At 42.7% G+C, this 21,410-nt stretch overlaps 1 protein-coding gene across 5 annotated transcripts in view; it reads left to right on the plus strand.

Annotated features, from left to right (window-relative positions):
• LOXL2 (lysyl oxidase like 2) overlaps positions 1–21,410 on the plus strand; it is a 74,734-nt gene that overhangs the window by 19,073 nt on the left and 34,251 nt on the right. The window contains exons 1-3 of one of the 5 annotated variants that reach the window (XM_056571185.1): positions 2,230–2,366; positions 19,552–19,915; positions 20,519–20,694. In XM_056571185.1, the coding sequence (XP_056427160.1) occupies positions 19,579–19,915; positions 20,519–20,694 (513 nt within the window). In that variant the 5' untranslated portion in view covers positions 2,230–2,366; positions 19,552–19,578. Of the gene's footprint in view, positions 1–2,229; positions 2,367–15,166; positions 15,250–16,143; positions 16,222–17,996; positions 18,061–19,551; positions 19,916–20,518; positions 20,695–21,410 lie in introns of those variants that run through there. The other 4 variants (XM_056571182.1, XM_056571183.1, XM_056571184.1 and 1 more) reach the window with 4 other exon arrangements.

A 21,410-nucleotide genomic window follows, 5' to 3' on the forward strand; every position in this document is an offset into this window, starting at 1 on the left:
GGGCTTTCCGGCGGCAGCTCTATGCGTGTAGTGAGTTTTAGAGGCGGGGCCGTGTGTCGGCGTGTCTGTGACGAGCGACTCCCCCTCTAAAACTCAATACACGCATAGGGCTGCCGCCTGAAAGCCCTGTGTGTATAGTGAGCAAGGAATGAGCAGCGTATTTCCCGCTGCTGCCGTAAATTTTGCGCAGCGTCAAATACGCTGCGTATACGCCGTTTGGGAACGCACCCTAAAACGCCCAGACTTATTCCAAACATCCAGTCAGTCCTTGAAGTTGATGTGTTTGAAGACGGAGAAATGTAAGGATCTAAGAGCCAAATTATATTGGCTAGATGATTGCTTTAGGGCATCTCCAAAATGGCAGGACTTGTCTGGTGATCCTGGTATGCCGTACCTACCATAAGTGATTCAAGGACAACTGATGAACCAGCGTCAGGATCGTGGGCGCCCAATGCTCATTGATATGCGTGGAGAGTGCTACGGGACCTTTCACAGAAAAGTCCTGTAGCACAAATTGCAAAAAAAGTTCCTGTCTCAGAACACACTGAAAAGAGCAACAACAAAGAACTCAACTTCCTCTGTAGTATACAGCAGCTGATAAGTACTGAAAGGATTAAGATTTGTTAATAAAAGTCATTTACAAACCTATTTAACTTTCTGGAACAAGTTGATTTGAAAAAAAATATTTTCCACCGGAGTAACCCTTTGAGAAAATGCATTTTACTGTCTACTTCTTTTACTATTAGTGCCAATGAGATGTTTTCAAGGAGAGGGCACTGTTTTGCGGTGTGCTTGGGATGATCTAATTTTCCTGGAGTTCCCCCTTAGTCTTCCCCGTTCATTACCTTCTCCCCCCCGGACCCATCTCCAGTCCACAGACATAACTGGGAGATGACATCATTGGAATATGAGGTTTTGTGAAGAAGGCCTCTGGGCTCACTCAGACCTTTGCCTGGTAACTGGATACGCATTTGAGGAACAGTAAAATTGCAATGATAGCAGAAATTTCTATACATAGACAGAGTAGGGGCAATGTACTAGTACAGTGGTCCCTCAAGTTACAATATTAATTGGTTCCAGGACGACCATTGTATGTTGAAACCATTGTATGTTGAGACCATAACTCTATGGAAACCTGGTAATTGGTTCTGAAGCCTCAAAATGTCATCCAAAAATAGGAAAAAAGTGAGGATTAAAGAAAAATAAGTAGACATCTAATACAGATAAACCAAGATCGTACTTATAAAAGTAAGAAAGATCTGCTGGGAGCTGTAAATCACTGTCTATGTCAGTGTTTCCCAACCAGGGTGCCTCCAGCTGTTGCAAAACTACGACTCCCAGCATGCCCGGACAGCCTTTGGCTGTCCGGGCATGCTGGGAGTTGTAGTTTTGCAACAGCTGGAGGCACCCTGGTACAGAAACGCTGGTCTATGTAGAGGACAGGAGCTTCTTCAGGGTCCTGTACAGTACACAGTGTCCTAAAAAAGTATCATGGAGCCGCCCTCACCTGGTGTCCAAATGAGCAGCTAACCCTAGCACAGGTAAAGAGTAGTACAGAACATGTAATTCCTCCCTGTACTGTAGGGGGCGCTACCAGACACCAGTCAGTGCATGCACTTCAGTAATACGAGGGTTTTACCAGTGAATGCCCATTCTGATTGGTCAGATCTTCCAGCGATTGACACGTTTCTGGATTGTCTGTACATTGTATGTTGAGTCTGGTCTCAAGTTACAATGGTCCAGAAAAGACCATTGTATGTTGAAACTATTGTATGTTGAGGCCATTGTAAGTTGAGGGATCACTGTACTGAGGAGACTGGCACCAAGGTACATGCCATCATTTACAGCAGTGGTTTCCAAACTGTAGACCTCCAGATGTTGCAAAACTACAACTCCCAGTATGCCCGGACAGCCAACGGCTGTCCGGGCATACTGGGTGTTGTAGTTTTGCAACTTCAGGAGGTCCACAATTTAAACAACACTGATTTACACCATATATACTCATAGGGGGAGTTTTATCAAAGAGTGGTGCAGTTGCCCATGGCAACCAATCAGATTGCTTCTTTCATTTTTCACAGGTCTCTTTAAAAATGAAAGAAGCAATCTGATTGGTTGCCATAGGCAACTGCACCCCTCTTCCACTACACAGTATTTGATAAATCTCTCCCATAGTGCCAATGTTATCTGGGGATCTGTTGGCAGCACTTGGTGTCCCTCATAACCTAATTTGGCACATATGGATCCCTCATAACCTAATTTGGCACATATGGATCCCTCATAACCTAATTTGGCACATATGGATCCCTCATCACCTAATTTTAGTACAATGGGATGACACCACTTCAGTACAAGCAGACACAGGCTCGGTGGGTTTATCCAGGGGTCTGCTAACGTGGTTGGGCCTGGGGCAGACATGCAGGAATCTGAACCTAACAAAGTCTCCATTCGCAGATGATCCATCCCTGCAGCGCTGCCTGACACAATGGCGCGGACCCCGACACTGTACAGATATGCAGACTGCGGACGGGCGTTTGTTTCTTTAAATATAACACGTGTCCACGTGGATTATGGTTATCTATCTGTCTATCATCTATGTCTGGATACCTTCCAACTTTTTGGATGGAGAGAAACTAGATGTTACATGCTTTGTTGTATGCCTGAAAACTATTTAATTTAAATATTATCACACAGTTCATCTGAATATAACAATCCTTAAAGGGGTACTCCGGTGGAAAACTTTTTTAATTAATTTATTTATCTTTTAAATCAACTGGTGCCAGAAAGTTAAACAGATTTGTGAATTACTTCTATTAAAAAAATCTTAACCCTTCCAGTACTTATTAGCTGCTGAATATTACAGAGGAAATTATTTTCTTTTTGGAACACAGTGCTCTCTGCTGACATCACGAGCACAGTGCTCTCTGCTGACACCTCTGTCCATTTTAGGAACTGTCCAGAGCAGCATATGTTTGCTATGGGGATTTTCTCCTACTCTGGACAGTTCTTAAAATGGACAGAGATGTCAGCAGCGAGCACTGTGCTCGTGATTCAGCAGAGAGCTCTGTGTTCCAAAAAGAAAAGAATTTCCTCTATGGTATTCAGCAGCTAATAAGTACTAGAAGGATTAAGATTTTATTAATAGAAGTAATTTACAAATCTGTTTAACTTTCTGCCACCAGTTGATAAAAAAAAATAAAAAAAAAGTTTTCTGCCGGAGTACCCCTTTAAAATCCAAATATCATGAGATGATGGAGTAATAGGCAATATGGCTATTGTACATTTAGGAGCCAGGCAGATAGTTTCTATAGCATTGTAGAAAGTTTATTAATGCAAAAAGTATTAATAAAGCAACTTGCTAATATAATGTCATTAGTCATTGTCCAGAGATCTTGCACATCATCTGTGCTCTCTCTTTATATAAACTATGATGTTGCATCATGGGCTAAGCATAAGGCTATCCTTCATATAAGATAGGGCCAGGGACTATTGATTGGATTCAGATTATTGGGCAGACTAGATGGGCCGAATGGTTCTTATCTGCTGACACATTCTATGTTTCTATGGGCTCTGAATGCAGACCTTCCCATGCCTTCTCTTCTCTTCTGTTAGCACAGGACAAGACCAGTAATGTGAAGGGGTAAGTTGGTATTACTGTTCATTAGATTTATGAATCATTAGATTAGGCACCTGAGAGCTGTTCCCAGTCACAGTAGTTTCCATCAGAACAGGCTCCTTGCTGCCTTATCTTATAAGTCATAAATCTAATGGGCAGTTATACCAGCTCCCTCCTTCACATCACTGGTCTCTTCCCATAATGATAGAAGGGGAGAAGGGATGGAGCAGATTGTTTTGAGAGCCTGTGAAATGATGGAAGATCTGTGCACTGTTGTTAATAACGTTATATTAGTAAGATGCTTTGTTATACTTTTTGACACCAAACACAGGCTGTTTCTATTGCCAGACAACCCCTTTAATGTGAAAAAGGGGACATGGGTCAAAAGTAGGGACTTGGAGGTATGAGTCCGTCTTTCTTTATTTGTATAGGTGGGGAAATAGAAACTGACACATTTATAAAAGACATTTCTTCATGATAACAATTGGTGGAAAAATAAACTATGCCACATTCAAGTTGATTTTATGCAAAATATGGTCACCTTGATTTAAGTCATATCAGTCTAAGAAACCTGAAAATACATCTAAAATGGGGACTCAAAGATATAGAACTAATATGGACACTAAGGCTTTAAGACTGTGTTAAGCAATGTCCACTCAATGGAATAGTGCGGAGCTCCATGCCTTTTCACCCCCACTGCATACATCCCGAATGGTGGCAAAGATAACGCACTTTTGGCCCCCTGTCAGGTATATGGGGTCCATAAGTTTTAAGCTTTCCATCAGATGTATATGTTGTGAAGATATTTCCATGTATACCTTTGACAGAAGGCTCTGATATATGCCACCATATTGGTATATGATGCACCAAGGCACCCATGTTAAAATGTTAGAACCACATGGTAAAATTTTTTGCAGGGTGTCTCTACACAAAATAGTACAGATGACTAGGCGTTTTATTGGTTTAGTTGAAAAAAGAAAAGGGTGTCCCAGCATATAGAGATCCAACATGGCATCTGACATATTGGGCTATATATATATATATATATATATATATATATATATATATATATGCAATATCATAAGAACAAGATATTCCTGTACTCACCGCACCAGACAACCATCGCGTGGGACGCTCAGAGGCTTTGCCTCTGAGCGCCCCACGCGATGGTTGTCTGGTAAGCTACGGGAACTCCGGGAGAAGGAGCCGAAGTTACGGTACCAATGCAGTGAGTACAGGAATGTCTTGTTCTTATGATATTGCATTCGTTGATTCTAGTCATTGTTTGTCCTAGCACCACCGAGGGACCGGTCTATGCCTTTAGGCTAAGTTTCCACTTGTTTTTTTTTCTTGCAGTTTTTGGATATCTGCCACTGCAGTTTTTGAGCCAAAGTCAGAAGTGTATCCATGAGGGAGAAGAAGTATAAGTCTTTTCATTATATGTCCTATTACTTTTGAATACACTTCTGGCTTTGGCTCGAAAACTACAGTGGCAGTATTCCAAAAACTGCCAGAAAAAAAACCAAGTGGAAACTTAGCCTTTGACCCACGGATGATATCCTTTAACTTGGTTGTCCGAGCGGATAGTAGGATTTACTGCAAGACGGGTGTGATCTTGAAGTAACCTTGGCATAACAGGAACAATGGTGGTTTTACTGGGCATAAGTGTACGGGGAACCTCTAGTAAAATATCACAGGGTAAAGATATTTCTGACTGGCTGACCAAAATAACAGCCACCCCCTAATGTTTGACAAGAACACTTGTTTGCTCATCATCTGGCTGTCATTTCTCATGGTCACACAGCTTCATGGCTCCATCAGAAGATCTTAGACATGACTTCTTGTGATGCTATATTGGGAGAGACACTTTGATGTCCTAGTGTGCTGTAAAGAAAAGACTCTGTATCCCAGTTCCTCCTCAGATTCTCCAAGATCCCTCCACTGGAGACCACCCAACCAACCACTGTCCCTGCATGATCTTCCCATGTATAATGAATAGTGGATGTTACCAAGAAGTTGTGGGCTAGGAAAACATGATGTCATTCTTTCCACAGAAAGAAGACCAAAGAACAAATATATATATTTATATATCTACAGCCAAATAAATTATCCTACGTCTAATGAGAATAACATACACATCCTTGTACAATGGGGTTCACACGTGATAAAGACATTTCCTAAGGAAGTGTCTACAGACTGCGATGCCTCACTGAGAAGGTCAGGGGTGTCTTCTAAAAGCTGAGCTCCAGTTACATGTGTAGCTCATTACCGTGTCGTGTAGCAGAACCGAGATTGTTCAACTACTACGTTGTCTCCACACTGGAATATGTAGAGAACAATGCAATTCACTGAATTCAGTTCTGTTGTATCTGTGCACCATAATAGGCCGGCTCACATCTAGGCAATGTGCCTACATACAGAGACATATTGTTCTTGCTTTTCACTGCTAGTGAATGGCACATTGCCTAGAGGTGGTATGACCTAATCCTATATTTCTGCATAACTAGGCAGATATGCTATTAAAGGGGTTCTCCGGTGCTTACACATCTTATCCCCTATCCAAAGGATTGGGGATAAGATGCCTGATCTGTCTGGGAGTCCCGCAGCTGGGGACGCCCGTGATCTTGCACGCGGCACCCCGTTTGTAATCAGTCCCCGGAGCGTGTTCTCTCCGGGTCTGATTACGGGCGACCACCGGGCCGGCGGTGTGTGACGTCACACTCCGCCCCTCAATGCAAGCCTACGGGGGCGTGATAGCTAGGGGGTAAGATGTGTAAGCACCGGAGTACCCCTTTAATAGCATATCTGCCTAGTTATGCAGAAATATAGGATTAGGTCATACCACCTCTAGGAAATGTGCCACAACTTTAAAGGGGTATTCCTCTGTTCAACATTTGGAACAAACTGTTCCGAACGCTGGAGCCGGCGGCGGGAGCTTGTGATGTCATAGCCCTGCCCCCTCATGCCACCACGCCCTCTCCCATAAACTTGCATTGAGGGGGTGGGGCGTGACATCATGAGGGGGCAGGGCTATGACGTTACGAGCTCCCGGTGCCGGCTTCAGCATTTGGAACAGTTTGTTCCAAACACTGAGCAGCGTACCCTTTTAGGGTGCGTTCACACTGCAGAATCTTCGCTCGCGGAATTCCGTGAGCAGAGATTGCGCCTGGCGGATGCTGCCGAGAGTACTTCGGCGATAGGGCCGCGGGGCACTGAGCCGTCACCATTGACGGTTATGCAGTGTTCGCGGAATCCGCGCAAAGAATGAACATGTTCTTTCTTTGCGCAGAACAATTTCAGCGGCAGAATTGTCCGCCGCAGAAATTCCGCAGTGTGAATGGATCTCGCGGAGACCCATTCACACTAATGTTAAGTTCACACCGTGGAATTCCGCAGGCATTCTGTAGTGTGAACGCACCCTTTAAGGTTTATTACCACTCTTTAAAAGTGGTGGGGCCGCGTCCTGCACAGTAAGGCTCTTGCTGACCCGTTATTATTAGGTTTGTAGGGGTCCTAGACACCAGATACCTTCATAGATAAGGTTGCCACCTGGCTGGTATTTTACTGGCACAGCCGATATTTTGGCCACCCTGCCAGTATTTGTATATAAAAAATACCGGCAATGCAATGGCCAGTATTTATCCAACCAATCCTCCAACTCTCGGAATGTTGCACCATATGCTATTCCAGTGTTTCCCAACCAGAGCACCTCCAGCTGTTGCAAAACTACAACTCCCAGCATGCTGGGAGTTGTAGATTTGCAACAGCTGGAGGCACCCCTGGTGGTGAAACATTGATCTATACTCTATACCAATATATAGTCCACCATGCTGGGAGTTGTAGTTTTTGTTCTGGGCAGCTGCTAAGCCACAGGCTGTATCAGGACATGCTGGGAGTTGTAGTTAGTAACTAACTGCAACTCCCAAATTTAATAAAAAATAAAAAAAGCGATCAGAAAGTGACATCAGAACAAAAATGGTACAGTTAAAAACAACAGATCGGGGCACAAAAAATGAGCCCTCATACAGCCCATATAAGGAGAAATAAAAAAGGTTATAGGGGTCAGAATAGGACAAAATTTCTCCCGCATATGTGTATCCTGTGATGTTACGCATATATAATTAATTATGCAAATTAGCATGGCCGGTATGTTTTTTGCAAGAAAGGTGGCAACCCTACTCACAGATCAGAAAATGATGTCATATGCTATATAATGGAAATATTCCTTTAAACATGTTGTTAAATGAAGACACCCATATCCATGTGAGCTATTAGGACCTATACCGTATTTTTCGCCCTATAGGACGCACCGGCGTATAAGACGCACCCAATTTATAGGTGGAAAATCTAAAAAAATAAAGATTTTGAACCCATTAGTGGTCTTCAACCTGCGGACCTCCAGATGTTGCAAAACTACTACTCACAGCATGCCCGGACAGCCGTTGGCTGTCCGGGCATGCTGGGAGTTGTAGTTTTGCAACATCTGGAGGTCCGCAGATTGAAGACCACTGCATAGGAGGTAATACTCACATGTCCCCGCCACTCCGGACCCGTCACCGCTGCCCTGGATGTCGCTCCATCGCTGTCGCCGTGTCCCTGTCGCTCCGGAACGTCTCTGCTGCCGGCCTGGTATCCTCGCTCTCCGTCGCCGCCATCATGTTGTTACGCACACCAACGCACGTACACGACGACGTGATGAAGAGGAAGGAGAGCGCCGGCCATACAGGGGATCCCTGAACGGAGAAGACACCGAGGAGGCAGGTAAGGTCCCTCCCGGTGTCCTGTAAGAACTAACCCGGCTATTAAGTCGGCTGTTCGGGACCGCCGCGGTGAAATCGCGGCGGTCCCGAACAGCCCGACTGAACAGCCGGGTTAGTGCCACTTTCCCTTCAGTCGCAGTGGTCAGCTTTGATCGCCGCGTCTGAAGGGTTAATACAGGGCATCACCACGATCGGTGATGTCCTGTATTAGCTGCGGGTCCCGGCCGTTGATGGCTGCAGGGACCGCCGCGATAGGGGTGTATTCGCCGTATAAGACACACCGACTTTTTCCCCCCAGTTTTGGGGAAGAAAAAGTGCATCTTATATGTCTAAAAATACGGTAGATGTCACAGAGGGTACCTGCTCCCCTCTATATACCAGAATTCAGAGCCACTTTATGCCATAACTGTTCACATAATCTGTCTTCTGGTATACGGTCAGGTTTAGATGCCCGTGCCTGGTACGTCTCATCATATCTCCATTTTTGAGACACTTGACTTTTTTACACGACAGCAAATTACATGCTTGAGCGGTTTTACAGGAAGCTTCGGGTGTTCTGCAAGGTGCTTGGTAAATATTTCCAAATGACAATAAAATCTAAGTACAGTATGTGCATAGTCAATGCAGGTCTCTGAAGGCTTGTCTCCCGGGCATGGAAACTCTGTAACATCCCACACCTTGTAGGAAGAATGCCTTACTGTAGGTGCAAGATATATTACTGGAGACTTAGAGGGTGCTGGATACAGGCATAAAACAATGATAGTAGGGAACTGCATAAATAACAATTCCTGAATCATGGTATTATTACAGGGGTACTCCGGTGGAAAACTTTATTTTTTATTTTTATTTTTTTAATCAACTGGTGCCAGAAAGTTAAACAGATTTGTAAATTACTTCTATTAAAAATTCTTAATCCTTCCAGTACTTATTAGCGGCTGTATATTACAGAGGAAATTATTTTCTTTTTGGATTTATTTTCTGTCAGGACCACAGTGCTCTCTGCTGTCCATTTTAGGAACTGTCTAGAGCAGCATATGTTTTCTATGGGGGATCTTCTCCTACTCCGGACAGTTCCTGACACGGACAGAGGTGTCAGCAGAGAGCACTGTGGTCAGACAGAAAAGAAATTCAAAAAGAAAAGAATTTCCTCTGTAGTATACATTTTTAATAGAAGTAATTTACAAATCTGTTTATCTTTCTGGCACCAGTTGATTTAAAAAAAATAAAAAAAAAGTTTTCCACCGGAGTACCCCTTTGAAGAAGATTCTTAAACAAGCAAGATAGTAAACAAGTATAGATGTGAAGGTTTTTGCAGTTGTGATTATGTTAATGACTTACATCTGCAACTGAAAAAGCTGGGTGATGGCCAATGAGTTCCATTGCCTCTCCACATGGATTCAGCACATTGCCTATGCCACATAACGAGGTGGTTTCAGTGGTAACAGAAAACTATAGGCGGCCATACACATTAAAAATAACTATTTTAATGGTTGGCCAACCATTGAACAAGCAATTGTTCAAACTGTTGCTCAAATTGGCCATACATGGTCATAGACATGGGTGATAATTGAGTGATCTTTTTGAGAATGTTCTGAGAACATTCTAACTGACCGTTCTCCGATTGTCCGTAAGCAAAGGATCTTTTGTCTGTCTGTTGAACGACTTTTTTTTTTTTTACGTTGGCCAAAACAATCAGCCATTGTTAAATTTCACCAACCCAAAATTTTTTTGGTTGATGTCACCAGTCTTCATCACATGTATCCTAATTTGTATGGGCTCTTTAAAGGGGTACTCAGGTGAAAACCTTTTTTCTTTTAAATCAACTGGTGCCAGAAAGTTAAACAGATTTGTCAATTACTTCTATTAAAAAAATCTTAATCCTTCCTGTACTTATTAGCTGCTGAATACTACAGAGGAAATTCCTTTCTTTTTGGAATTCTCTCTGATGACATCACGAGCACAGTGCTCTCTGCTGACATCATTATAATAATAATAGCTCTTTATTTATTGTTGTCCTTAATGGGATTTGGACCCAAGGCCCCAGCACTGCAAGGCAGCAGTGCTAACCACTGAGCAACTGTGCTGCCCTTAGCATACATCTGCTATGCACGGTTGCTAAAATGGACAAATCCCACTAAGGACAACAATAAATAAAGCATTAGTATTATTATTATTATAACGTCAGCAGAGAGCACTGTGGTCGTGATGCCATCAGTGTTCCAAAAAGAAAGGAATTTTCTCTGTAGCATTCAGCAGCTAATAAGTACTGGAAGGATTTTTTAATAGAAGTAATTTACAAATATGTTTAACTTTCTGGCACCAGTTGATTTAAAAGAAAAAAGGTTTTCACCAGAGTACCCCTTTAAGATTCGGTCCACAATGAATGTAGTCTATTATTGACTACACTAAATCCGTTTGCGGGACTCGAAAGCATGGTCAGCTGCGGGTAATCACTAGTTGACTACATTTGGTTCACTAAACTCAACAGCACTGCTATACACCGCTCTATACATACATTGGGGGACATGTATCATTGCCTTTAGACCACTTTTCCCGTCTACCGATTTTGCGCAATTGCGTTTTTTTTGCATTTGGGTTGCGTTTTTTCTGGTGGATAATTTTCTAAAGTTGTCACCATTTTGGTGTACCGTAGACAACTTAATCCAGTGGACTGTTATTTATCATTTGTGCTCAAAAAATGTAGACTTTTTTTTGGCGCAATTGCGTTATTTTTGTCAAAATCGTCTACAAATCTACGAGTGGTAGCAAGGACACGTAGAAAGTGTCTGATGCTCCACTGTTTAAAGCCAAGCAAGCATGGGTGTTGAAATTGTGTGTTAATTCATTTTTTGGTGCAAGTGTCTCTAGAATATGTGATGTAATTGGCCAGTGCTTTCCGTTATTTCCGTTTACACTTAACAAACTTTTTTTTTTTTCAAAAATATTTTTATTTTTTACAAACATAAAAAAAAAACATATTCCAAATTAACTACATTGTTATTTCACAATGTAGTCAGCATCCTTTTTTTTTTACATTCTCAACATGTACTTTTACCATTTTGACTATTTTCCCACCAAACCATAAACATATGTGAATCTGCTGGTCGTCTTAAGAACACAATTTTAGTGTCTGCACAACAGATGCGATTTCCTAATCTATAATCAGCTGACCTCGAATCTGTGCCGAAACATGCACGTATTCATTAACTATTAGTGGACTGCTGACCTGATTGTAGTTTGCTAGGGCGTACAATATTTTTTGGGTCAACTCATGTCTGTTTTTTTCATATGGACAGAAAATGATGGTCTGGCGTGATTTCCACTCTGTGTCAAATATCTCACATGCTGACAACATTTCATGATCAGAGGGGGAGATTTTGCTAAACCAGTGTAGAGGAAGAGCGGTGCAGTTGGCCATAGCAACCAATCAGATCGCTCCTTTCATTTTTTTTTAAAGAAGCAATCTGATTGGTTGCCATGGGCAACTGCACTACTCTTCCTCTGTACAGTTTTTTATAAATCTCCCCCAAGAAAAATTACCAAAATGCAGGAAAAGCTGGGACCGTTTTTCAGGCGTTTTTGCTGGTGGACAAAAAAAACCTCAGTGGAATCCTGAAAAACAATAGAACAAAATCCCAGCGTCCAGGATACACCACTTTTCCTGTGAGGGGTAGAACAGGTCTACAAATAGAACTTTGTGGAGATTTAGACCATTGCACAAAATTTATCATGGGGCACAAGTTTGATAAATTTGGAGAAAATGCACCAAATTTAGACCAACCAAAATGATCTACAAAAAACGTCTACCAACAACAACATTGATACATCTCCCCCATTGTGGCGGCACTCACCACTACTTATGGCTGAAAAATGTCCTATCTTTATTTAATTTTTTTTGGAAAGCAGAAGGTTGGATGAGAATGGGGTTTTGTGTGACACATCACTCCTTCTCTAACCTTACTAGATATTTTTAACCCATAAGAAGTCATTAAAGCCGCTACACATATTTTTTTTCATCCTTCTGAGAATGCTATGTAAATGTCGGACTTTAAATAATAAGAGAGGTCCAACATTAGACACTTCTGATTAAGTTTATGTTCACACGATGGAATTTCCGTGCCAAATTCCAACGCAGAGATTCCGCAGTATTGATTTAAATGGGATTCTGCTGCGCTGTTCCCATAGCAGAATTTCTGCACCAGAAACATCTGGCGCAGAAATTCAAATTGTCTATTTTTTCTATGGACTACGCATGGAAATGTTGAGAGGTCCTAGCGCCGGGATGATCTGCCAGCGTTCCACTGTCAGGGAAATGTCCGCAGAGATTTTCGTGTGGACATTCCCCCATGTAAACTTAGCCCTAAGAGTTCCTCCTTGAGCATATGTTGTCAATAGCATATGCTAGTAGTACCATCCTGCGATTTTTTGAATTGGATCAAAGTAACAATACCTTAGTGCCAACATGTTCCTTCAACCGTCAGCTGAACCCAGACTAAGGGCCGTACACATATTAGAACAAGTTGGCTGAACCCACTATTTTTGGCAGCACTGTCCAACTCTAACCCAACAGATGATATCAGGGGACAGAAGGTACAGGTACATATCAATTTCTCCTTTTGTTTTTTGGGAGATAAGCCACCATCAGAGAACGGTTTAGGCCTCGTTCACATTGCTGTCGGACTCTGCTATTCGGAGTTCCGTCGCCAATCCGGCCAGAACGATGGGAGTTTAACGGAGAAAAAAATATTTCTTTTCTCCACTAAATTCCAGTAAAATTACCAGATCACCGACGGACTCCATGCAAGTGGGGTCCCCGGTAGTAGCCATTTGCATACGACCCGTTTCAGGGTCCGATCGGCTCAAAAAGAAAATGAAAAGAAAAGAGTCTATGGGACCCTTAATGGGTTGGATGCGAATGGCAATGTGAACCTAGCCTAACCCCTCTACCCCTAGCCTTACCCCTTTCACTATTCAAAACACATGAATGCTCGGCCAAGTCAAATGTTTATGTGTATGAAGGAATTACGAAAGAGATAGCTGCTGGCTGAACGATTCTGAACGATGGCTGCTGGCTGAACGAACATTCTCCCGATAGCTATCCTACGTGTATGGCTATGTTAAAACATAGTTATGTGTATGGACCAATGCCGAGCTATATGCGTCTCTTCAGCTTCCTACAACCTCTGTACTGTAATACGTTCCTGTATAGTATAATAGTAAACTTTTCCTGAAGGATATTATGGTGAAAGTAATTAGATAGGTATATAAAAATGCCATCTTGGAATTTAATTTGCTGGTTTTCCCCATATTTTATGTGAGTGACAGCCAGCTATACTGTTTCATACTATAACAAGAAGGCCTTTTGTTCTGACTTCAGAAGAAGTCAATGGTCCGGAACAAGGGCCCCTCACCCATAAAACTCAAGCTGTCTGAAATATTTTATTTCTAGCAAGGCATGGAAAGTGTTCTATATACAATAATGCTTCCCATGGGACGGGCTGGTCATCTTAGCTGTGGTTATATGTTGAGCAATGTGTCTATAGCGATGGGTCTGATTGATGTGCTGTTGACTCTACCAGCTCAGCAAATATAATGCACATCAGGGGCATCCCCTTGTTCCTTCTTCCAGTGATGTCATTTTCGGCATGACTTCACTATGGAAAAATTCAGACTCAGGAACCCCCCCTCCTACTCGGAGTAGTCTAGGAGAACCAGACAGGGAGGGGGCGGCTTCTGTAAGGCTGCTAAGGGAAGGGGTACAGGAAAACTTTGTTTTACATGGGGATATGAACTTTCACTTACACATAATGATTATGCTACTGAGGACATTCTGTATATTAACCCATTCATAATTCCGAGATAATATTCAAAGACGCCTGGTATATGCGCACATGTGTTTGTTTCTATACTATTTCGATTATTTCTTATATACTCTCTTAGGCCATGCTTAGATTATCAATAGGGCCCCCTCCCACCCCCCACTTCGCCACAGCAGAGAGCTGTGTCGCTCCCCATAATACCAGCCCCTGGGACATTATATGGGACCCCCAAAAATAACTTCTTCTGATCCTCTTTAGATCATGTCTTATATACTCTCTTAAGGCATGCTTAGATTACACTTCAATAGAGTCCCCCATTTTCACCAGAGAAGAGAACTGTGTTGCCCCTTATTAAAATTTGCCACTTGTACATATGGGACCCCACAAAAAAAATACAACATACTTCTCATAAAGTTATATTCTTTGATGATAACATGCAACTGTGATAAAGTTAGGTAATTTTTTTTCTTCAAACTAACTCTTTTTAGGTGTTACAAAACTATAACACCCGTCATGATGGGAGTTGTGGTCTTGTAACGGCTGGAAAGCCACAGATTGGGGATCACTGACATATGGGATGCAGAGGTAGCATTTGCCCCCCGATACGTCTGTGATCCCCAACCTGTGGCTTTCCAGCTGGGCATGATGGGAGTTGTAGTTTTACAACAGCTGGAGAGCCATAGGTTGGGGCTTAATGCTGTAGGGGTGCAAATCTAGTAGACATCTGCACCTGTTCCCCTTCTGCATTCACTATATATATATATATATATATATATATATATATATATATATATATTATCCAGTGTATTATACTTGTAATGTGTTATAGCTTTAAGAACCTGTTGTCATGTGACTGTAACCCAGTGAGGTATCAGTGACCATGTGACCTTAGGGTGACCTATGGGACCCCCTCCTAGTCTCCCCTATATAAGCCCTGGGAGGAGCTAGCTCACTCTCTTGATTTCAAGGTAAGTCTTTGCTGAGGTCCAGGTCAACCACGCAGAAACAAGTCCACAACCACCAGGTCCCAGTCAGAGGCTGCTAAGCAACAAACAGGGTATAGTCAGTCTCAGTTAAAGTCAACCTGTCTACAGTCAGCGTGGCCTGCATTCAAATTGTCCCAGTCCACTGCAAGTCCCAGCAAGCCCTGAGGTCTCTGAAGTCACTGGTCACCTCCTTGGGCCTAGCCAAGCTGTATAGACAGTTACATCTGTCTACCCTCAGTAAAGCTACCTTTGTAACGTAACTTGACATCGGAGTCATTATTGCCCCTGTGTCTAGCCCAGGATCCAGCGGTATACCTTCGGGTGGTATTGAGGATAAACCACGCCCTGGCATCACAAACACAAGGGGTTAATGCCATCTGCTCCTAGGGCAATTCCATCTGCCCTCATCACACCCTGTAACCACAGATAGGTAAGGGAACACTGCTGTAAGGCCATGTTCCCACTAGCTTTAATTGTGGTTTTGGAAACGGATTAACCCCATCCAATAAGGTTTATCAACATCCTGGTATATACCCCTTAATAAACCTGTGCAAAGGAAAAGTTGCCCGGTTGCCCATAACAACCAATCAGATTGCTTCTTTCATTTTGCAGAGGTTAAAAATGAAAGAAGCAATCTGATTGGTTGCTATGGGCAACTGTGCAACTTTTCTTCTGGACAGGTTTTGATAAATCTCCCCCCATGTCCCATGTATTGCATTCAGTTTTTATGCTTACCCCATATGTGGAATATTCTTCTAAATATGTGTAAAATATATCTTGCCATGATGGCTGAAGCAGTAGCTGGTCTTTTCTTCTCATTGGGGCATTACGTTCACATGGCTACCATAGCCCTGTGTCTATATCAGTGTTTCTAACCAGGCTGCCTCCAGCTGTTGCAAAACTACAACTCCCAGCATGACCGCACGGCCCTTGGCTGGTCGGTATAAACTGCCCAGGGATGAGTGGCTTTATGGTGCTGTGGAGGGCACCCAGTGCCAAAGACACCTGTCTTCTCAAAACCGCCCCCCTTAGCTTCACTCTGGGTATGTTCACACAGCCAGGAATTGGTGCTTATTTTGTGCAGAATTTGCCCACGAAAATAAGCGCTGAAATCCCAAGTACCATTGATATTAGGGTTTTCCCTGCAGATTCTGAATCCAATGCCTTGTCGGAAGTTGCGCTATGGAACTTCTGATGTGTAAACTAAGCAGCAGAATCCCATTGGAGTCTTTCTGGCAATTTCCTTGAGGCAATTCAGAGCAGAATCTCCAAAAGTGTGAACTTGTGCAGAGGATTATTGGTGCTGTGGCCCATGGCAACCAGTCAGATTCGGGCATTTATTTTTTGTAAAGGCCTCTATACAATCAAAGCTGGGGTCTTATTGGTTTTCATACATCTCCCCATAGTAATTATTTCAACAAAATGTTATTTAAAAAAAAATTCCTGATGTCTCTGAGGAAATAGTCATGCTGCTCATATCAACCACAATGTAGTTTGTACAAAGATGGCTGAACTCTGGTTGCTATGGGGAACTAGGCCTCATTTCCTCTGAGGAATTTTTGAGGCCCTGTGTGTTCCCTTCTCTTATCTCGGTGAATGTACTCTACATTTTTTCCATGGGTCTCGACTTGCACATATTTGCACAAGCTAAATGTGATTTGCATTTGCAGTTTGTCAGACATTACAATAGCATAATGGAGATTACACCGCCCGAATGAGGTGTTTACCCTCCATCGTAATATAAAGAAGCCCCTCACTATATACTTCCTTCCTCTGTTGTTATTAATGAAAAAAATCAGCTTTCTACAGCAATGGACAACATCTCCTGGTCCACGGTTACATAAGACGTTGCATAATTTTGGTTTAGGGCTTATACACACATGTAGTACTTAGCTGCACAGCCTCTATGTGCTGCCATACCGTCTCTGTATACACCTGATGGAGCATGCAACCTCTGTATGCTGCCATATCGAGACAAAATAAGGCTTTATGCTCCTCTATGGCACCCCTTTTACATCTCAGAACAAAATGGAGTCCTAGCGCATCTATGTACATAAATCCTTACTTGTAATCTTTGCTATTTAATGTTTTCCTTTTATATACTAGATTAAATACATTATAATTAATAGAACCACAGTCTGTTTCTATGGGCAACCAGACAAATTTTGAGAACACATATGTATAGAAAATAAATTAAATAATTCAAACTTCTTCTACGTTCCATTTGGGATTTTAATACGTGAATAACCCCATTCCATATCTCCAATTACATGTAAGGAGGTACTCTGGAAAATATATATTTTTAAATCAACTTGCAAATTACTTCTTTTTACAATACTCAAGGCTTCCAGTACTTATCAGCTGCTACAGTATATGCTCCAGGGGAAGTTGTGTAGTTCTTCCCAATCTGACCACACTGCTCTCTGCTGCCACATCTGTCCATGTCAGGAACTGTCCAGAGCAGGAACATGTCCCTATAGCAAACCTCACCTGCTCCGGACAGTTACTGACACAAACAAAGGTGGCAGCAGAGAGAACTGTGGACTGACTGGAAAGAACTACACAACTTCTTCTGGATCATACAGCAGCTGATAAGCACTGGAAGGATTATTTTTTTTAAATAGATGTAATTTTAAAGTCTGTATAACTTTGAATCAGCTGATTTCATATTTTTTCCGGAATACCCATTGAAATCTTGTTCAAGGGAGGGAACCTAAAATGGTGAAGATACCCCCCCAAATGCCCGTTTTGGGGCAGAATAAGCATTCACCCTGTCTGTTTTGCAGGATTGTCCCACCAAAATTAGCAAGTATGCTGTTAATGCATATGAATGTCATAGCATGGTGAAGTCCTCGGCGTTGGACCCCATTTTATTAACCGGAGTAAGAAGATGTTAACAAACAGACTTTTTTTTCTGGCAGGCTTATTGCGACTGTATATAATATGGATGACAATACTTTGGATTGGCAAACGTGTACAGTAGAATGGGATACAAAGATTATGTCACTGTGATTTGTACAGTAAAAAACAAAGCCTGGTCATAACAGACATAGAAATGCACTTACAATAGGGAATTCCACCTTTAGTTTTTATTGGATGTTTCCCTGTAAGATGTAAGAAAATAACAATTGTGGAAATTCATGAGCTGGAAATCCCATAGAGTCATAATACAAAAATACAACAAAGTATATAAATATCATCATATAAATGGTTAAAGATTTGTACAAAGAAATGTTAGGAAAATTTAAAGTGGAATTAAATGTACAGAAGTGTTGGGTGTTATTGATCCTTCAATAGAATAGCACCATCTAGTGACACGTCTATTATAACATATAGCCATATGTGGTCCCTCAAGTTACAATATGAATTGGTTCTAGGAAGAACATTGTATGTTGAATCCATTGTATCTTGAGATCCTAATTCTATGGAAAACTAGTCATTTGTTCCAAAGTCTCACAAGTTTTTACATATAAGTCAAAAGTAACTTCTGGAAGTTATAAATCACTTTATACATGGAGGGTAGGGTAATTGTTTATGCTAACCTGGTAATGTTGTACTGAGAGCACAACATCTATTGTAGCATCTCGCCCCACTAAGTGGGCAGGTAGCCAGGGTGCAGCCATGAGCTATCCCGTCCAGAGATGGTCTCAGGTCGGTCAGGCGATGAAAGAGATATTCCCACGTAGGTAGAAAAATGTGCTCCTATAGGCACTTCACCCATGTGAAATGTCTTCATAGTCTTCTTTATTAATAATACTCACACATAATAGAGACGGAGAGGGACAAGCGTTAGGGGGGGTACAGCTAGGCGGAGACAGCAGCCGTTTCTCACTTGGATCTGGCATCCTTTGAAGGCCAGAAGAAGCACTATCCAAGTGCGAAATGGCTGCTGTTGCTGCCTAGCTGTACCCCCCCTCACGCTTGTCCCTCTCCATCTGTATTATGTGTGAGTATTATTAATAAAGAAGACTATGAAGACATTCCGCACGGGTGAAGCACCTATAGGAGCACATTTTTCTGCCCACCTACGTGGGAATATCCCTTGCATGGACAGATCTTCAAGCCATTCGAACAAGCCACAGATCTGGACTGTACCATTGTAGATTGAGTAGGGATTCAAGTTACAATGTAACCTGAGCCTATTGTAACCGTACAGTGAAACTTCTCCAAAAGATCACCTTTTTGAGAAGACCACCCTTACCCAGGACAGATATCATGTACCAGATGTTCAGTCCACCATACATTTTGCACAATTTTGTGTGGTTCTCTCAAGGAGATTTTACTATATTACTGATTGTATGGTTTGTGTGTTGGAGTAGCTTTATTTCTAATACTAGTATTGATCTCTACTCTCCGTCTCCTTTTCCTTACAGGTCGAGGTGTCACATAAGTTATAAACTATGTTGGTGGCTCACATATTTCTTTTCTTCCTCACCCTGACTGTACCCACATTGGGGCAATATGAGCACTGGCAGTATTATCCTGAATATCATCAGCCCCAGGCTCCTGACCCACTACCCACCCAGCCACCTAAGCCACCACCAAAAATTCACGTGCGTCTGGCCGGAGAGAAACGCAAACACAATGAGGGGAGAGTGGAAGTCTTCTATAATGGAGAGTGGGGCACTATCTGCGATGACGATTTTTCTCTGTATGCGGCTCACATAGCCTGCCGAGACCTGGGCTACATGGAGGCAATTTCATGGGCACCCAGCTCCAAGTATGGTAAAGGAGAAGGTAAGAAACTCAGAGGGAGGGATCAGTATAACTTGTTCTTCAGTCCCCATGCTGGCATGCAGCAAAGTACAATAGATCGGTGATAATTCCTAAATTATCCTAGCCCTTAAACCATGGCCAGGTTGACCAATAACCTGATTTGGCAGTGTTAATAAGAAACAACCAGTTGGCGCACACCATTGGAAGTATGCACTGTGTCTTAGATGTTTTGCTCATGAAGCTCATGGGCCACAGTGCATATTTTGTAACAGTGTCCCCACCAACCATGTCCTATGAGCCCCCAAACACCAGGGCCTGGGTGTAACTGCTAGCTCTGCACCCTCTATTTCTATGCCCCTGACTTTACATTCTGGCCCAAACATCAGATCACCCATTGATCTATGGATCTTTATCCTCATTTATTCAATGTAATGTTGTTCTAGGATATGTCTGTAGCGAGACTGTAGTGTAATTCTCTTCATTCCCATCCAAGTCAGTGGAAATGGAGTGACTAGTAGCCAGGCTAGTATGATGCATCGTCTACGTATTCTGTGTAAGGTTTATTACATGTGCTCTATAATGCTACACCATGTTGCGATATGACATGTTTGCTGCCTCCAACAGGGCATATCTGGATGGACAATGTGCACTGTAACGGCAGGGAGAGAAGCATTGCTGAGTGCAGCCACAATGGCTGGGGAGTGACGGACTGTAAGCACAGCGAGGATGTAGGAATTCAGTGCAGTGACCGGAAGATTCCTGGATTCAAGTATGACAATGCATTGGTGGAGAGGCTGGAGGTGAGGAAAAAATTTTAAAATGTTAGTACAAGAAGTTGAATGTTCTTACTGTATCATTGACAAGTTAGGGTAAAAGGGAATTAAAGGGGTCCTCGACTGGCCAGCGTTCGGAACATTTAGTTACGAACGCTGTGTGCGCGCTGCGGGGATTGACCACGCCCCCTCAATGCAAGTCTGTGGGAGGGGGCGTGGCGAATGCCACACCCCCTCCCATAGGCTTGCATTGAGGGGGCGTGGCCGACCCCCGCAGCGAGCACACAGTGTTCGTAACTAAATGTTCTGAATGCTGGTCAGTGGAGTACCCCTTTAAGAATAATTGTAGATCCTATAGTAAGGAGAGGGACCACAACTCGGGTTCTCCCACTCTCTTCTTCATGAGTAGTGTGAACTTATGTTGGAGACCATTTTTCTATAAATATCAATGAAGAAAGAAGAGAGTTGTCCTAATGGATCCGAGGAGTCCTGCTGCCCCAGATGGTGGAATGTGATGACATGAACCATCAGCAGCATGTAGCCCTCTCTCCGCTGTGCATGCTCTTCATTTACAGGACAGCTGGTTTCCTTGGAGGTACAGCTGGACTGAAGGGACTGGCTACACTCCCCAAGGGACCAGGCCGGATAGAGGAACCTATGACATCAATCACTTATCAAGTTTTCCATTAATCACCGTCATGATGTTCCTCACACACCCAGTGCATAACTCAGCAGCCTGTATC

The sequence above is a fragment of the Hyla sarda genome, chromosome 4, assembly GCF_029499605.1.
Source record: "Hyla sarda isolate aHylSar1 chromosome 4, aHylSar1.hap1, whole genome shotgun sequence".
Lineage (NCBI taxonomy): Eukaryota > Metazoa > Chordata > Amphibia > Anura > Hylidae > Hyla > Hyla sarda.